Source organism: Pteropus vampyrus, unplaced genomic scaffold (genome assembly GCF_000151845.1).
Source record: "Pteropus vampyrus isolate Shadow unplaced genomic scaffold, Pvam_2.0 Scaffold81, whole genome shotgun sequence".
Lineage (NCBI taxonomy): Eukaryota > Metazoa > Chordata > Mammalia > Chiroptera > Pteropodidae > Pteropus > Pteropus vampyrus.
Window position 1 is genome coordinate 7,624,327 of NW_011888862.1, and position 18,493 is coordinate 7,642,819.

Consider the following 18,493-nt stretch of genomic DNA (forward strand, 5'->3'; position numbering starts at 1 on the left):
GTGGGCACTACTTAGGGCTTAGGAAAGAAGCAGAAGGTGAGGTAGGTCATAAGCGAACAGCATTACTCCAGGAAGACTAGAGCGGGCAAAGCCTCTAGTGGTCCAGGTTGAAGAGTTAGTTGGGGAAGGCGGTACAAAGAAAAGTCAGTAAATCTTGAACTAGTAAAAAAGGACACAAGTCCACGAGGTGGAAGGAAGATGGGGGAATTGACGGAGGACAGCTAGGGCAGAAGCGGAGAGGTGAGAACCAGCACATTTGGGGATGAAGAGAGTTGGCACAGACTTGAAGAAAAAAGTGACACTAAGAGCTAAGGTAGGAGACTGGTGGGGACCCACTGCCCCTGGGCATGAAGGCCAGGCTGAGAAAGGCTGCAAAAGGCAGGCCTTGGACTGGGGCAACTGGGATGTCCTGATTCAAGAAGATGGTGGCTGGGAAAGAACAATTCTGGCCAACTATTCCCAGGCTTCACAGTGGAGAGAGGAAAATGGAGCGGGGCAGCCCCAAAGCACTGGCGATCCCGCACGCAGATGCAGGTGATTTCAGACATGCAGGAAGGTCTGAGGTACCTCTCGGAGGGCCTCAAGGATTGAAGCCTTGAATCCAGGCCAGTCTGACTCAATGATAGTCCTGTTCAGAAGGCTGAGAACCAGTGCTCTAGGATGTACTGGGGTGTGGGGTCACTGTCTAGGAAGGGGACTAATGTCACCTGGACACAGATGGGGCCTTTGGGGACCCAAACCCGTAATGTGCAGAGCCAGATAGGAGCTGGGGACTTTAAGGAGTGAGAGGCAACAAGTGAGAGGCTGGCTAGCCCCGGATGATCCTCTCTAGTTCCATCCTGCCTGTCTGCATATTTATCTGATGGGCCCCTTGCAGATAGGGTGTAAGTCCAAGGGGCTTCACATTCATGACACTTCCCAGTCTGAGTGGAACACAACCTGAATAGAGCTACAATGCTCAAAGTGAGTTCCACAGAATCCTCGTCCTAGAATGCTCTAGGAAAAAAAAATGGCTCTGTGATTAAGTTTGGGAAACACTACGTATACTATCCTATTCATCTATCAAATGTATAACAAAAGCTCTGAGCACTCTGTCAGAGTAGAAACTAACTTTGTTTAACCCAATTATTCCCAAAAGTATCTGGCTGCAAAACACTTCAGGGTCCTCCAGCCCTGTGCGCCCCTGGGGAGGCAGGTCCTAGGGCATCTTTCTGAGGGGATGACTGTAGGTCTTTGGCCCCACCACCTGCCCCCACCCCAGGCAGCCAGGTACCAGGGATGCGCTGACCTGCTTGCCCACTAGGTTGCTCTGTGTGCCCATGAACCTGCCCATGCTGTTCCCTTTGCTGGAGTGCTCTGCTCTTGGCAATCCTAGATCATCTTTCAAAATCTTACTCAGGAAATACTTCCTTGAGATGCCTCTCCCCCCACCCCCATTCTTCTAAGAAAGAGCTGATTCCTAAACTCTGAGCCTCAGTTTACTCAGAAAAGTACCTCCTGACTTCTAATCCTCTTACCATTTTTGTCAATGCATATGGCATGCTGGGTAGTATTTACGTGTGATATTTATTTTTGCTTACGAGTCTTTCTCCTCATCTAAGTGCTCCTTGAAGATGAGAGATGCGGAAACACGTGTGTAGGCATGCATGCAGAGAGCCCCCTGAGTCTCATGGGGTGGACATCTAGCTGAATGTAAAGTCTTGGGTTTAAAGATTCCTTACATCTTTTCACATATTACAGCCCCCAGGTGCAAGCCAATTACTACATTGGGCAGCTAACTCTAGAAATTGCAGTTTTTCTGATGCCAGAGGAAAAGTTGGCCATTGGGCTCATTAAGAAGCAGCGCATGGGACATGGTTCCATAGTGTAGCGATTAGCATGTCTGCTTTACACACTGAAGGTCCTGGGTTCACACCCCTGTGGAGCCACGGTCCATGGTCTACGGCCATGCCACCCTGAACAAGCCCGATATATGATCTTCGAAGCTAAGCAGGGTTGGGCCTGGTTAGTACTTAAATGGGAGACCACCTAGGAAGACCAGGTGCTGTAGTCATAAAAAGAAAAAAAAAAGTGGCACATGTATGTACATACTGTATTTTATGGGGATTTACAGATCTTTCTTTTTAGCAGCGTGCTGAGCACATCAGTCCTTTAACTCAGGGGTAGCAAACCGGTACCAGTCCATGGCCTGTTAGGAACCAGGCTGCACAGCAGGAGGTGAGAGGCAGGCCAGTGAGCAAAGCATCTGTATTTGCAACTGCTCCCGCATGCTAGCATCACCGCCTCAGCTCCACCTCAGATCATCAGGCATTAGATTCTCATAGGAGCACCGGTCCCTGGTGCCAAAAAGGTTGGAATTGCTGCTTTAACTGACTCCTTCCTGCCCATGGCTCAGCCAGCCTGTGCCCTTCCTGCATGTAGAAGGTCCAGTTACACATGGAGCTGAGCTATATGAAGCCTCTTGGGTTCACACACACACCCACCACTGCTGCCACCATGCCCGGAGAGGTCGGCGCACACTCCGGGACAGGCTGAGACCTAGGCTTGCAGACTTGGCCTTGGCCCAGAGGAGAACAACCCAGGAGGTGATTGAAGAAGGGGCCCCAGACACTCACTTCTGCTGGTCCTTCATGGTCTCGATGATGTTCCTCAGCTCGCGAACCTGTGTCCTTAGCTCCTCTACGGCCGCCTGGCTGCTGGACACAGGCTCCATCTTTGGTTTTCCTTCCATGCTGAACAGAGATGGGGAGTTGGTTCTGTGTCCAGCTATTCCCAAAGAGGATGACATAGGGGAAGGCGCTGCCAAGGACAGAGAGGCTGGCCCGCCACCACCAGCAGCAGCCATGGTCCCTGGTTTGGGCGGCAGGGGTGCTTTGTTGTCAGATACCTGTGTTGAGGGAGGGCAGAGAGGCCTAAGACCAGGGCTTCATGTTTAGTAATTCCCTCATTTACATCATCGCCCCCATCTTCCTCACTCATTCCTTCATTCACACGCTCCCAGGGCTTACTTGGTGTAGACATCTGCCCTTGAAGTGCCTCCCACTGTATATTTTAAATCTGACCACCTTTCTGGCCAGGTAGTTCCTAGCTGTTTAATGTACACATCCAGAGACCCACCTACTTGCTGGGCTCTGAAAACTCTGAGTGGGCAAAACGTTTTCTTGGTCCTCAAAGAACTCAGAACTTAGTGAAGTGTAGTCTGACAGACCAACCAATACCCTGTAGAAGAGCGGGAAGATTACACAGAGGCAAGGGAGCACAGAGAGCTGCAGAAGTACATAAAAGGGACCGACCATCCTGGAGGGAAAGCATCAGGGAGGAGCTGACAGCCCCATCCTGGAGGAGGAGGACTAGGAGGCAGCCAGAAGAGAGGAAGGGTGGTTGGAGGAAAAGGTCTAGGAGGAGGAAACAGAGAATGGAATGTATTTATGGGAAGCGGTCATTCACAGGGCTAGAGTGTCAGAGGGGACAGAGAGGAGTAGGATGGGAGAGCTAAGGCTAGGAAGATGGAGAAGGCTCGTGGGAAGAGTTAAAAAGATGATGGGCTAAGCTAACGATCACTGTGGCTACAGAAGGGGCTAAAGGTGGCCAGGTATGGAGGCCCAGAGAATTGCCGGGAGACTCTCATATCATAAAAGCTAGAAATGGTGAGGGCTTGACTGAGGCAGTAAGCAAGAGGACAGAGAGAAGATAGCTTGGAGAGATGTGGCGATGGCAAGCTCATCCAAGAGATGTGGTTCTTGCCCTCAGGGAGCAGACATCCCATGGCCAGGAGGAGGAACTCCTGGACAGACTCCAGGGTGTGAGGAAGAAGTACAGACCAGGGGCCATGGGTGGGGATGGAGGGCCTATGCACTGAAGTTGTACCTTTCATGGGAGGAAGAACAGGTTGAAGGCCCAGATAATGATTTTCATTTTAGAAAGTGAATTTTACGAGCGTGACGGTTAGCCAAGGGGACATGTCTAGTGGGCGGAGCCAACAACTGAAGGAGTGAGTCGGGCCAGAGAAATCACCAGAGAAAGAGGAAACCATAACACAGAACCAGAAGGGAGGGCGCTCAATGATGGAAGTTGGGAACTTCCCAAATTGAAGAGGTAGGAAGAGAAGGTCGAGCCCTTGAGGACTGGGACAGAGTGGTGAGAGGGGACAAAGCCAGACTAGAAGAGGAGCTTGGGTTATGGAAGTCCCCCGGGGGAGTTTCTAGAAGGAAAAATGGTTGGATAAGTGCATCAAGGGTACTGAGAGGAAAACCGGAGGAGCCCATTTGGTGGAGCAAGGGAGACTAAAACTAGATCAAGGCAGGTAGTGTTTGACCAGGAGGTGAGGGGTGTGGCTTGCAAGTTTAGAATTCGCTTTCCAGAAATTTGGCTGAAGAAGGAAGATGGGAGAAAGACAGTGTTCATAGAGAAGCCTTAGGAGGAGACAGGATCAAGGAAGGATTTTGTTTATTCTCAAAGATGTGGGAGACCCTGAGCTGGATGCTATGCTGAGAGAAAGAGCCAGAGGAGGGCCAGGCTGGAGGCAGAGGAGACAGGCAGAGGAGACCTGATGGAGAAGTATGCTGAGAAGGACAGGAGGGCACGGGGAGTGGGCCAGTCATGGGTAGGAGGGAAAAGGGGCATGTGGCAGGCAGGCCTAGGGGAGGAGCTGGTATCAAGGGAAAGTGTGCTGTAAGCAGCGGGGAGGGCAGGACGTTGGGAGGTAAGGGGGTGAGTGACAGGCGGAAGTCGAGGCTGGTGGAGAAGCTGGGCCATACAGCCAGGATGCCCTCCAGTAGCAGGTGCCCAGGGCAGGAGCCAAGAAGGGGTTTGGCTGACACAGTGAGGAGGTAGAGTCTGGAGTCAGGCTGTGCTAGAGGGAGCGACTGGGGAGAGTGAGCCAGAAGCAGATGGGCCATCATTCCCAGCCTCTCTGCTCGTCTTTTCTCTGCCAAGTCACCATTGAGGAAAAGCGCTTACTGCTGCCAAAGATGGCGATCTGCCATCCCATGCTTATTGTTCGTAGGAGTTCTAGTAAGAGAGAAGAGGAACTGACATTTATGGAGCACTGGTCACATGCCGGATGTCAGCTAGACAATTGTAATGAGTATTGGTTGGCACACACACGTTTGACCAAGCAGAAAATGGAGGCTCAGTGATGTGTTTGCAAAATTCCCTAAGTCTCACAGCCTAGTAACTGGCAGAACTGGAATTCAATCTTCTTCCCCATCAGCTGGACCCTCAAGTCTGGTATCATGTCACAAATGGCTACTCGAGTCTGAAAATTCACACTCTTCTGTCCTTATTGTCTTCAGTTTTTTCCCTATTTTTCCTATTTTTTTTTCTAGGTTCATACTTTTCCCCACTTCCCATCTTGAATCCTCCAACCTATCAATGTCCTCACACTGACTTCCAGGCACTTCCTGAATCAATGCTTCTTTTAGAGTTTCCTACATGACCTGCTCTCTAGGCCCATTGCGGCTAAAAAGTACTTTTTTTAAGTGCTCACAGAATATAGGCCACCATATACCTTCACCTTAGTTCAAGTGGATTTTCTAGAGGCAATAAACAACATGACATGACAACTGCGGGGAAGTGTACTAGGCTGATGGGATAGAACTGTGCAAATTAGAAACATGAAGAGCCACTGCCTACCAGTAGATGTCACTGTAGAAACACCCAAGGAATTTTATAGACAATGCAACTCTAACTATAGGTATGCCTGTGGTCACCAGAAAAAATAAGTCTATATCCAATTACTGTAAGTGGAATCCTTTTATAAAAAGGAAGAATGCTTCAGTTTTGAGAATTTTTACAATTGATCTGTTTTATGGGAGATTTTTGCTTACTGTATCAGATTTTCAAGAAAATCTATACATGTAAAAATTTAAATCTCTGAGAAGGAAAATCCCACATAATCTCTGATTTGTGTTAACTCCTGCTTCAAGTACCTTTAAAAATGACTGCAGTTTTCTACTTTTAGAAAGAAAGCAGTTACAAGTGTTTATAGAAAATAATTCTAATTGACTGAGCTCTCAGCACAAATTTTAAAATTTTGGTTCACATTCATAGGAAGAACAAAACTTGTACAAGGTATCCTTCAGAAACCAATGCAGTTGCTAAACAATGCCTTCGTTGTTTCTCATAAGCCAATAACTTAAAATAGCTATACCATCTCCTGGGCGTGCAATGAAATTAAAATGTTTTTAGATTATAAATTCATCCTAATAAATGAATCCAAATCACCTTTTAAGAGACCCCCATGAGTTATTCAAATTCATGAGCTACCAGCCATAATTTGTGACACCACCAGTTCCAAACATAAAGGTCAAGATCTGTAGGCTGAGGGCACAGCATTTAATATATTTAATGTATTCTTCATAGAAACCTTCAAGCTTTTAAAGTTGTCTTTGTTGTTGTCATGGTGATGGTGGTGGTGGTGGTGCGTGAGGGCATTTGTGTATGTGTGGTTGATGTTATGAAGAGGAGGTCAAACCACAAGAGAACATATGAGAAATCATTAACTGAACTTGTTTCTCAGTGATTTTTCCCAATTTTGGAGACTTTATAACATGCCTCTGGGATTTTGATGACTAAAGCAATTACTGTCACTAAAGAATGACAAAAAATTGCGTTGTCTGTTGCAATGGACTAAATGTTTGTGTCCCCCCAAATTTCATATGTGAAAATCCTAACCCCCACTGTGATGATATTTGGAAGTGAGGCCTTTGGGAGGTGATCAGGTCACGAGGGTGGAGACCTCGTGAATGGGATTAGTGCCCTTATAAGAGGGATCCTAGAAGCTCTCTCACCCTCTTTCCCCCATGGAGGATACAATGAGAAGCTGACAGTCTGCAACCCAGAAGAGAGCCCTCACTAAAATCTGATCATGCTGACACCCTGATCTCAGACTTCCAGCCTTCCAGATATGTGAGAAATAAATTTCTGTTAATATGCCACCCAATCTATGGCACTTTGCCATAGCAGCTTGAACTGACTAAGACATCTGTTTATCCTTGTTTGGTTTATAACTTATTGTCAGAGCACACATTAAGAGGCAGGGATCACGTGCTGTTGGGACACCCTCACCATGGCTGGTCACTCACTTGGGATATGGTAACAGTCTTCGAAGTTTTCTTTGACAGGTCCACTCCTCTGTGGGAAAGCAAAACGTGTTCCTCTTTATCTTCTTCGGGACTTGGGGAGTCAAAAATATCAGGGCTTGAAAGGGAAGACTGGATAAAGCCAAAAGAAAATGCTCTTGTCAGAATTACACCTTAGCCAACATAGCTTTTGTTAACATAATGTTGTATGCTTTTCAAAGCGCTCGACACTTCTATTTCGTCTGTCTCCTGATTATAACCCTGTGAGGCAGAAAGTCTGCTATAGTCTGTGTACTAGCAATAGTAGCAGAACTGGGACTAAAAAGCAAGATTTCCTACACCAGGGATCTTTCTATGGGATCTTTCCACTGATGCACATTAGTCATTTCATCTGTCATCCATCTTTTCCTGCCCCTTCCATCCCTCGGAGCCTCTTCCTTTCTGTCAATATTTGCTGCCATGTTCCAAGCACTGAGATTGGTACTGATCTTAATGGTGGCATGTCAGACACAGCCCCTCCTTTCACAGGGCTGATAAGTCCAGTGGGGGAAGGACACACAGGTTGAGAGGAGGCTGCCTCTAACTTGACTTTCCTCCATTCCCTCCTGATCCTTTTCCAGGACCGCTATATCTACTGCATAGAGAAGTGCCTAAAAAGACCTGTCTAAGAGGAAATTGTTTCCAGGGGCAAGGGATTGCCAGGCCTGTGGGCCAGTGACCAGTGTTTCCATAGCCCCAGACCAAAGCCTTCCTGCCAGCACAGCAAGCTTACACCTAATTTGGTACCTGTTGCTAAATCTCTGCTCTCCTTGCCACAGACGATCAACATCCATTTTGGATTCTATCTTTGCAAAGGTACATTTACAGAATGGCAGCATCTTTTGGTAAAATATGGAGATAATACTCCTACCCTTTCTACCTCTCTGTGGAGATGCTTCTGAGAGGAGACCATGCTGTCTATGGAGTGTTACCCCTTCTCTAATAAATTTTCCTTTTGACTCTATGTTAAAAAAAGCTGGATGAATGTGAACCAATTCACTGGAATTCACTGAGTCATAAATGATTACTGTGCTAGAATTTCCCTATTTTAGGACAGAGCAAATGAAAACAAGCATTTCTGTGGCAAGGAATCTTTTTAAACGAGGACTCTTCTGAGATACCTTCAGGTGAGCTCCTATTCAGCATCACCTCTATGCCATCTTCCCCTATGGTGAGAAACCAGTCTTATACAGAATCCTCACTTGGTGCCATTATAGAAAATCACGCCTACAAATTCTGTTTTTGTTTTCTTCTGTTTATTCTAAGAGAGAAACCTAATATATTTAGGGAATTTTTAAGCAAAGCTTTAAAATAAAAAGGTCTTGTCTGTTAATCTTTATTTAATCTGAAAATCCAATTATCTAGACTAACACCCACCAACCGAGCTTTTTCATGAATCTAAACTTAACTGCTTAACCACCTTGCAATGCTTGTATCCTTTCATTATGAGATTTTATTCAAAAAGCCAGTTTCCTTCTGCATAACCTATGGTTGATGACCTGCCAATCTAAGCTTGCTCTTTGAATTCTATAAACGGACAGCTCAAACTAAAGTGAGAGGCCCAAGGCTGGGGAGTCATAACTGGTGCATTTCCTCAGTCATTCCCTCCAATGGTCTTTTAGGAATATGTCCATGTCCACTAATCCCATTTTGCTATGAAACGTGCTAACTGGAAGAAGAGTAAATATGAATTCAATGTACATATCCATATGGCGATGGATGGCAATGAATGGAAGGGGGTACAATAATTCTACTTTTTTAAAGCACAAATGTATCCTGTTGTTTTAAGTCTGCAAATAAAATTGTTCCGTATAAAATGCCAAACGTTGAGTTACTGTGCAATAAGCTTCCTTCAGACAGGGACCATGTACATCTCATTCCCAGTTGAAGCCTTGGTATGTGGCACAGAGATGAGTCCATAGAAGACAGATGCCTATAAATATTTTTTGAATGAGTAAATGAACAAATCTGTAGTCTAAAAATTTAAGATCAGAAGCCTTTACCTGGACCCCAAAATATAAACAAACTCCCAGACATTGGATGTATGGACCGCGGGTGGGGTGGGATATGATAACTTGCATTTCTCTGTATTTAATTCTAGATGCCTCAAGGCCGTCAAGATCTTGAAAAGATGGGCAGAATTTGGAGGGAAAACAAAAATGATGAAGGATTTATAGAGAAAACGTTTGAAAGGTAGGATTGAAAATTTAAACACAGAGCTAAGAAGCAATTAAGTAGGTTGTGTGTTCATGAGGCATGTTGGAGAGGGTGTAAAGAGGTGAGAAAAAGAGGAAAGAAGGTGGTACTCTATATAAAAGTGAAAACGTAGGGCACTTTTCCTAGTCTCCTGAAAAGGTATCAATACATAGTTAGATTTGTTTCATACAAGAGGAGAAACAGGATGACTCAAACCACGCTTCCAGGCTCTGAAGATATAAGAGAAGAGGTTCAAGAAAAGTGGCATTCTTTTTCTTCTAAATGATGACTCCTTAGATGCGATCAGTGATGGGGTAAAAGTAGAAAGTGTCCTGGAAAACCTGCAAAAGGTTAATTCCTTAGTGTACGTGGGTGAAGGTCATAAGGCCTTAGACCTGCAAGGATGAGGCAATCTGCGATAGATATATATCAATATCAATGTCGATATTAATATAGATAGACACTGCTTGCAGAAGTATCAAGATTTTTCTACTATGACATTCACTTCAGTGTTTATAAATGAAGAATCGGAAACAATATAAATGTCCAAGAATACTGTACTGGCTAGATAAACTCTCATATATTCACAGGTTAGAACACTAGGCAGCCATTAAATGTGATATCATGGAAGAATGTGCAATGATCGGGGGAGAAAGGTACACCATATGACGGGGGAAAGCACATTCCAAACAATGCATACTATGTGATCCCATTTTTTAAGAAACAATTTTATATATACAAATAGAATTTTAAATAAAATATAAGGATATAGCAAGAAGTTAACAGTTATTAGCTCTGGTGAACAGGATTACAAGTATCTTTATGCATTTCATTGTTTAAATTTGGTACAATAATGTGCTACAGGTTTCCGATGAGAAAAGAAGTCATTCAGAATGACCCACACAATAAAAGTTCTGTGGGTTATCTGGAGTGTTCTGACCAGTCTCTCCTACATGACCAGGTGTCTCATATGTTTTTTAATAATCTCCTAAAGGTCTGCATGGGATTCTGTGAAGGGGTGCTAATAATGGGGCTTTGGGAGAGAAAGGCTCTCCACTGTCGACTGCTGTACAATGTCAGATCTTTCTTTAGTAAAGTTTTGCTTTGTTTATAGACCAAACCGACCTCACTCTCCTTTCCTACCATAAAACATGACCTTTTTTTCCTTACTAATTTTGTTTCAGGTTCAAACAAGAATCATTCTGGAAGGAGCGAGAAGGAAAGTGTGAACAGGGAGTGCCCACCCCGCTGGCAGACACAAAAAAAAAACCAAATAGAAATGCTGCTTGATTCCAGAAGACTCTCAAATCACTTTTGGTCAGCAGTATATCTCTCACGACCTCCTTCTCCCATTTGTCCTCAAATCAGCCAGTTGCAGAAGAGTCTTTAACTAGAATCTCTAATGTTTCCTGCATTTCAGCTGTAGAGAAGTGAGGAGACACTTACGGATGTGAGGGACTGGGATGGAGGTCGCCTCCCCGTGGCTTTTGGTCTGCTTGTGGTTGGGTGACTGAGTTTCTCAGTAGATGATACCACGGAGTCAAAACCTTCTAAGTCTAAAACAAAAGTGAAACAGATTTTTAAGAGCAACAACAGGAGTGAGGGAAGGTTCTTATATCACAAGTACCTCTTTTCCTTAATAATAATCCTTTATGGCTGGCTGGATTACACTTCATCATTTACGAAGGCTGTTTGCATCCTTTGGTCATCCAATAAACATGACTCTAACTGAATGAATAATGGTTTCCCCCTTGGTTTAACAAGCTAACATGTGAACGCTGGTCATTGGTTCCAAAAGACAAGAGGGTAGGCTCCTCCTCTGATTGTAGCGTGATACTCTGGCCATCAGCTCTCACCCTAATGTTAGACCATAAACTCCTTGGGGATGGAGAGTAAGCTTCTACTTTTCCAGATAACTCACAGAGCCCGGCATCATTCTCCTTCCAGAGGTATCACTCAATGAAGACATTACCTTCTTCAATAATAGGTCTGCTCGTTCATTCACTCCATTATGATTGAGCAACACACACGGCTCGATACTGAGGTTAAACCAGTGAGTACATCAGACATGAGCCTGCCCTCAGAGAGCGTACATCATTGTTCCTGATGTCTCAGATGAATGTAGAATCATTCGGCCAGATCGTTACTGCACCTGGCATGTATCCAGGAGGAAAGTCTCTGCCTTTACTTTGTCACCCTCTTCAACAAACAATTAAGCCAAGCGGTTACCTGGATCTACAGGGCTCTGGGGATTTACAAATGAGGAAATATATATGATGCATAAAGGAATAGCTGGCAGAAAGGGGCCGACCCTGAGATCCATTATTGCTTGTAACAGGAGCAACACCATCTCTTCTTGACAAGTATACTGTGCTTCATATGCTATGCTAGGCACTGCCTTCCTAAACCGCTTCTCATTCTCCCTTTAACAGAACCCAGTTTTGTTTCAGGACAATGTGCCCAGTCTCTAGACTGAACCATGTTTGGTCTAAGTCAATGATGTCAATCCTTCTCCTCTTTGCCTGTGATTGGTCTAGAGATGGCCATGTAGCTCAGTTTGGGGCACTGAGAAATAAAGGGAAGTCTACTGAGAGCCTCTAGGAAAGAGATTTCCTTTTGAGATAGGGAGAAACAAGTGAGGGGAAGGCCATTTGTGTTGCTGCCCTTTTTTCCTTCTTGCTTGGGATATGCCTGTGTATGAATAGGATGCTTGGAGCTGTGGCAGCCATCTTATGACCACGAGGAGAGGCACAGCCAATGCTCTTAGAGAGCTTGAGGATGGCAGAGCAAAAAAATGGAAAGACCTTGGGTGACTGACAACCCCAATGAGCCACCCACTGACCCTGGAATAATCTAGTGCCCAGACTTCTTGCCATGTGAAATTATTAACCCTCTGTTATTTTAGTCAACTTTAATCAGATATTCTTTATTTGCAGCTGAAAGCAAATATGCTGACTCAGGACAGAATAGATAAAAATTATGTTTTTCTCCCCCCTTCTTATTTTAGAGAGAGCTCTTTTGTTGATGGTTATAATAAATGGTCTGGCTTTATTCTATTAATGAACAGGCAAGTGTTGTCTGCAAACCATTTCCTCTGGTGGAACATACAAAAGCACGCACAAGTCACCGATCAGAACATATCATCACATTACACTTGGGATTATGTGAAGTGACTTTATTCTAGCACCTGGTGAAGTAAATAATTACTCACTGAACTTATACATCAGGGCAAGACGAACGAGTATAACCAAAGGCTATCTGCAGAGACAGCACAAAGAAAAATATCAGTGGTGCTCAGAGGCCAAGGAGGAGCCAGTAAACATCCAGCAGGGCTCAGGGGTGGGCCAAGACTGCCACTGCCTGGTGGGCCTCTCCAGAGCCAGGTCACTGGCCTGATCCTCTCAGGCACCTTCCCTTTAAGAGAATCTTATTTTCCTAAAAGGTTTGCCTCCTAACCACACTCCAGGACTCACCTTTATTAACCCCGTGTTGTCTGAAAATGAGATTCCCCATTACACGCTTGGATTGATGTCAAAAGCTGTCATCTGACATTAATATTCTCCCAATTCATTTTTTAAAATCACTTTTTCTCTGATTATAAAAGTAATATATGCTCAAGGTATATACTTTAAAAAAAACATAAAATTGTAACAACAAAAGAAAGTCAACTATAATCTTACCACACTGGGACAGCCATTATTAGTGTTTCAGTATATTACCCTCTAGACCTTTTTCTATCAACAGTCTAGTTCACACTGTATGTAGCACTGCATTTTGCTTATTTCACTTAACAGAATAAGTCATGATTCTAAGAATTCTTCATAAGTATTTTGATTGCTGTATAATCTTCCATTGCATTGTAATTCATAATTTATTGACTGAATCCCCTATCATTGGACAACTGTTCTTAAATGATCCCCCCCTCCAATTTTTTTTTTATTATAGTAAAGTGTCCACCAATATCCTTGCATGCACTCTGTTTAGCAGGTTCTCCATGCAGGTCCCCAGTAAGGAGCAGGGAATAAGGCTCAGGGCAGAGAGGTCTGCTGAGGGATGGAGGCTGGTTGTGGAGGACAGGAGACACGAAGAGGGCAGAGAAAGTCTGGAGGAAAGGAAAGAGGACACAAAATTGAGGAGCAGATGCTGAGCAGGCAGCCAGGGGAGGAGGTGAAGGAGAAGGCCATTAAAGGTTCCAGCAAACAAGCCGCTGCTGAGGGCTTTGGCTGGGCACTACCAGGGCCTGAGAGGGACCGCCTATATCATGGCTCTGTCCAGGAAATGGAAGCAAGCTCTGGAGGCAAAACCTGAACGGGGTGATTACAAAACAATTAAAGTATAAGTGACTCTAGTTCTCTACCTTGGCTGCATGGTGGAACTACCTGGACAATTAAAAAGACTCACACCTGGATCCTACCCCGGGGACTGACTGAATTCATCCGGGGTGCAGCCTGGGCATGGATAGGTTTTTAATCTCCGCGGGTAATATGAGCATGCAGCCAGGTAGAGAGGCACTGCTCTAGCAGAGGCTGAGGCTGAGGGGTGGGAGGGATAAGTAAGGACTTGACCAAGCAAAGGAGAGAGCACTAAGGCAGGGGCCACTGGGTGTGTGACAGGGAATTCTAGGGCCCAGTGAGTACAGAGGCTGCTGGGCGAGCTGTCCAGAGTAAGGCTTATCAGCAGGAGTGTCCTCCACTGCTGGGGCTGGGCAGTGCTGACTTGGGGCCACAGAGGTGCCAGAGCAGTTGATCAAAGTTGCAACCGCTTGGGCGATTGGTGACAGGTCAGAAACACTGCAGCTAGAGTGGGAAGGAGGCCCGTGAAGTGACCCAGAATGCAGGGTGGCATGGGAGAGGGTTATGGGGAATAAGGAGAGCAGGTGGGACAACCTCAGGCCCCCTTGAGATGACTTGGTATATCCACTGGTGTGCAGGGACAGACAAGTTCACACCCAGGAAATGTCTGCCAGCCTCCAGGGAGGACTCCGTCTCCGCTCCCCACTCACCCACTGAGATAATTAAGTCCCTCTGAGAGTTGAGGGTTTGACAACACGTGAGATGGCGGTCTGTAATAAAGCTTACTTCCAAAACGACTCAGAGGTGGGTGTCTGTCTCCCACACTTAAGACTGTGAGCCTCAAGAGGGCAAAACCTCATCTTTGAGCTCTCAACGTCTAGTACATTCCAGGGGAAAATGTGCGTAATATTCTGTAAATGAAAGAACAAGCAAACAACTGAACAAGGCAACGAATGAACAAACTATTCCAAGAATAATCTGATTCCAGGAGTGCAGCTTACAGAGGTGGCCACTAGTGGGACATGAGGCAGCACCTTCAGGGTGGACGGCAGCGTTCTGTGCCATGGCTACAGAGAAAGCTTGGCTGGCCCATTTAGTTTCACTGGCTGAGACCTGCACTAGAAAGACCCGCACACACTGAAGCCTGGCCACACTTAGCCAGCCTCTCCACCACAGATGGCCAAGAAGACTGCCTCATCTGTCTGTCACTCAGGGCCGGACTACTGCAGGGGGAGGCACTCTTCTTCATGCTTATTCAGCTATCTTTAACTTTCTCGTTTGGGCTCATAAAAAGCACTTTTTGGAAACAACAACAAAACTGAACAGCCAGAAAGAATAAGACACACCGAATATGAGCTCTCTTGCTAAAAAGGGAAACTCAGACCCCAAACTGCAACGCACTTCTGCTTTCTGTCAGTGAAGGGGGAAACTCTTCAGTACTACAACCTAACTTTTCAGTGGCCCGGAGCACACTCTCGTGACTGTGGCCATGGTAGCTGAGATTAAGGCAGAATTTCCATGACTAACCCACTATGGTGCAAAGAAAATGTCCTGATTTTCATGGTGGTTTTGACGTGAATCAGGCTGAAACTTGATATGATCTTTCTCAGTCTGGCTGGAGATTTTTCCTCTTAATAAAAAATTGTTTTAATGCCCATAAGTCAATCCAAAACTATTGAACTGGTAGTTTTTAAAAGTTAGTTTCATAAGGATGTGAGGCTCTTGGCTTTTGTGATACTTGGAAGACAAGCCCTCCGCAGACATCCAGGGATAATTCACATTGGACACAGAGTCGGCTTGGAAAGGCCTCTGACTCTTCATGCCACATGGAATTGCCCATTTTCCATGAATTTCAGTCACACCCTATTTAGTTCAATTAGAACATGTGGGCTCATTTCCCACAGATGGGAGGAGTGATACCAGTGACCACAGGTGACCTAAAGCACATTTACTGAAAACATCGAAGAGAAATAGTCAAAGTCGGAGGCAAGGCAGCTGTCACCCAAGGAACTGTTCGTAAGCTCTTGAATGGCTCTGTTTATTCATTGCAGCTCGCTGCTCTGGACTCGAGAAAGAGCCCTGGAATGGAAGTTCCCTTTAGCTGAAGCCTGGCAATGTTATTACCTCCCAGTATCTCTGGAAGCCATCCTGTATCCTACATGGCTCTGTCAAGGATCATTAAAGCTGGAACCTCTTGCCTGAAACTGCCATAATAGATTTCTCACTCTAAGCCCCATACCACTCGACAGGCTGCCACCAGAAAGAGATGTTAAAGTACAAATCTGAGCATTTCCCTTCTTTGCTCGAAGTTCTCATGAAATCCCAGTGCCTTAGCAGGGCCAAGGTCCTCATGGTATGGCAGGTGCCCACAGCACTCTCTGCCCCTTAGGTGACTTCTTCCTCTTCCCTCGACTCCCTTCCCTTAGAGCCATAGGCTTGGCTAGGGCACCTGGGACTTCTTCCAAGAAGCCAGACTGTACCCTAAAGGCTGGCTTGGATGCTTCCCTAGTCACTCATCACTCCAATCTCAGCATTTAGCATTCTGCATTGATATCCCTTGTTGACTTATCTTTCTCCCTTAAGAGCCAGGGAAGAAGCTGTAGCTGTTATCCTTGTCCCAGGCCTAATATCATTCTTGGCTTGAGCTGAGCATTCAATAAATGATTACTAAATAAATTAGCAAACAACCTTTCTGGGCTTCAGTTTTACCACCATAAAAAGAAAATGAGAGAATGATCTGAGCTATCAGCTTCAGAGGATTATTCTCGCACAGGTTGAATTTTGTTTTCATACACCATTGATGGAGTTGTGGGATTTGGGAATAGAGATCTAAGAATAAAGTTAAATCTTGATTTAAAAAAAAAACTGTTTTAAAAGACTTAAGTTGAGAAAACTAAACTCACAGGGTTGCAGGTACCTTCTCTGCAAGGCAGTCTGGACAGGAGGAAATCTCATCCCACACATAAATCATGTGACTAGTATGGAAAATCTGTGCAGACTACAAAGATGAGCTCATGATTAGGGGTCAAATGAACACCTCTGTTAGCCGAGTCGCCAACCAAAAAAAATTTCATTTAAGCAGTAATCAGCTTCTGCAGGAAAATAAGCTCTCCAAAATGTGTAAGGATATAGCAGATTAGCTGTTGTGTTTTCATGTATAATCCAGGTGTGACATTTTCAAGACACAGCTGCTGAGAGTAAACAGGTTTTAGCTACTGTTCAGCCACGCTATTACTCCATGCTTCACACATGGGCGCTCATGTAACCCTCCCAAAACCAATGCCTTGTAGGTGCTGCTCCATTATATAAAGGGAGAGGGAAAAGGAGAGGGAGAGAGGGGGTGGGAGAGGGAGGGGGAGAGGGAGAGAGAGAGTATGTGAGTGCGTGAGTGTGTGAGTGAGTGTGTGTGTGTGTGTGTGTGTGTGTGTGAGGGGTTAGATAACTTGCTTAAGGTCACAACCAGAAAGTGACAGGGCCCACATTCGGATTCATGTTTGTGGAATTCTTTCCACTACAGAGCACTGGACAGATAGCAGAAACACTTGCCCTTACTTCTCATTCAACTGATAGTAAATTCTGAGATTTGTTTCTACATTCAGAACAGGAAAAGATACTAGGAAAGTAATTTTCTTTTGTGAAGAAACCACTTTATGCTCTGATAACAAACTGCTTTTGTTCTATTTTATTCAAATGTGTTATATATAGGACAGAAAAAGGGGCTGGATTCTTTAAGGAACTCTCTGGCAAGAAAATGGAAGGAGTTAGGCAAGTTAACTGAGAATGGCTATTCGGTACAAAGGAATGCTTACATGGAAACTTGTAGCTGAAGAATAATAGAGGGAAATAGGAGTTTATTCATTCATTCACTTTATCAAACATTTATTAAGTATTTGCTGCATGCCAGGCATAGTGATAGTTTTGGGAATGAAAGTATAATAACTCTAAATTAGCGCTATCCATTAAAACTTGCTGCGATAATGGAAATCTGCTATATCTCTACTATCCAATATGATAGCCACTTGTCCCATGTGGCTACTGAGCACATGGAATATGGAAAAATATGATTATTTAAATTAAATTTAAATAGTCACCTGTGGCTAATGGCAACAAAGACCTCCATCACGACCCTGTATCATGATATTTCTTCTCATTCATGCTCAGTCCATTCACTGAGCGCGCATTTACTGGACAAGCAGTATGAGCCAGTCTCTGGGCTAGGCATGGGGAGCGAGGGGATACAGCAGTAGACAAAGTAGCCATGGCAATCAGTACCCACACAAAACGTAAATGTGTACACCATTAGATATTCAATTTCTAGAAATTAACCCGTGGAAATGTTTCTATAAGTGTAGAATGATATATTTATCAGGCCAGTATCCCTCACACATCATAAATTGACATCTAAAATTTTGCATCAGTTTTAGTCACAAAGGATATAATTTCTGCTACAATTTAAATATTGATATTTTAAAATATAACTATGATATTGCTTTCTTAAAGACATTCAATGTGTATTTGAATACCACAGCAATTTAACAATCGCTGTCATCCATTTAAAAAGATCTTGAATAAACTTTTCTTTAACAGCTGAAAATTTTGCATCATGCCTTTCCCATCCTTGAATTTGTGTTTTCATCATACTTTCACTGCTGAATTTTATTTTAATTTAGTATATTTTGTCCTTTGTTATCATCTATTTATGCTATAAAATGCATATCAATTGAAACTTATGATTTTTTATTTACTGAAGTCATAAGGCTCCAAGTGTAAAATTACTTTTCTTCTGGATTGAGCTATCATAATTAGTATACAAATGAACAAAACATATGTATACACACATAACACACATTTTGATAATAATTTATAAGCATAAGAAAGTAGAAT

General features: G+C 44.3%; 1 protein-coding gene and 1 pseudogene across 5 annotated transcripts in view; one reads left to right on the plus strand and one right to left on the minus strand.

The window, feature by feature from the left end:
• Positions 1-18,493, minus strand: part of SH3KBP1 (SH3 domain containing kinase binding protein 1) — a 267,401-nt gene that overhangs the window by 7,022 nt on the left and 241,886 nt on the right. For 4 of the 5 annotated variants that reach the window (XM_011363025.2, XM_023532335.1, XM_011363022.2 and 1 more), the window contains 3 exons: positions 10,764-10,873; positions 7,086-7,214; positions 2,616-2,887 (listed from right to left, as the gene is read on the minus strand). In XM_011363025.2, the coding sequence (XP_011361327.1) occupies positions 2,616-2,887; positions 7,086-7,214; positions 10,764-10,873 (511 nt within the window). The remainder of the gene's footprint in view (positions 1-2,615; positions 2,888-7,085; positions 7,215-10,763; positions 10,874-18,493) is intronic. The other variant, XM_023532336.1, reaches the window with a different exon arrangement.
• On the plus strand, positions 1,938-2,053 carry LOC111741739 (annotated as a pseudogene).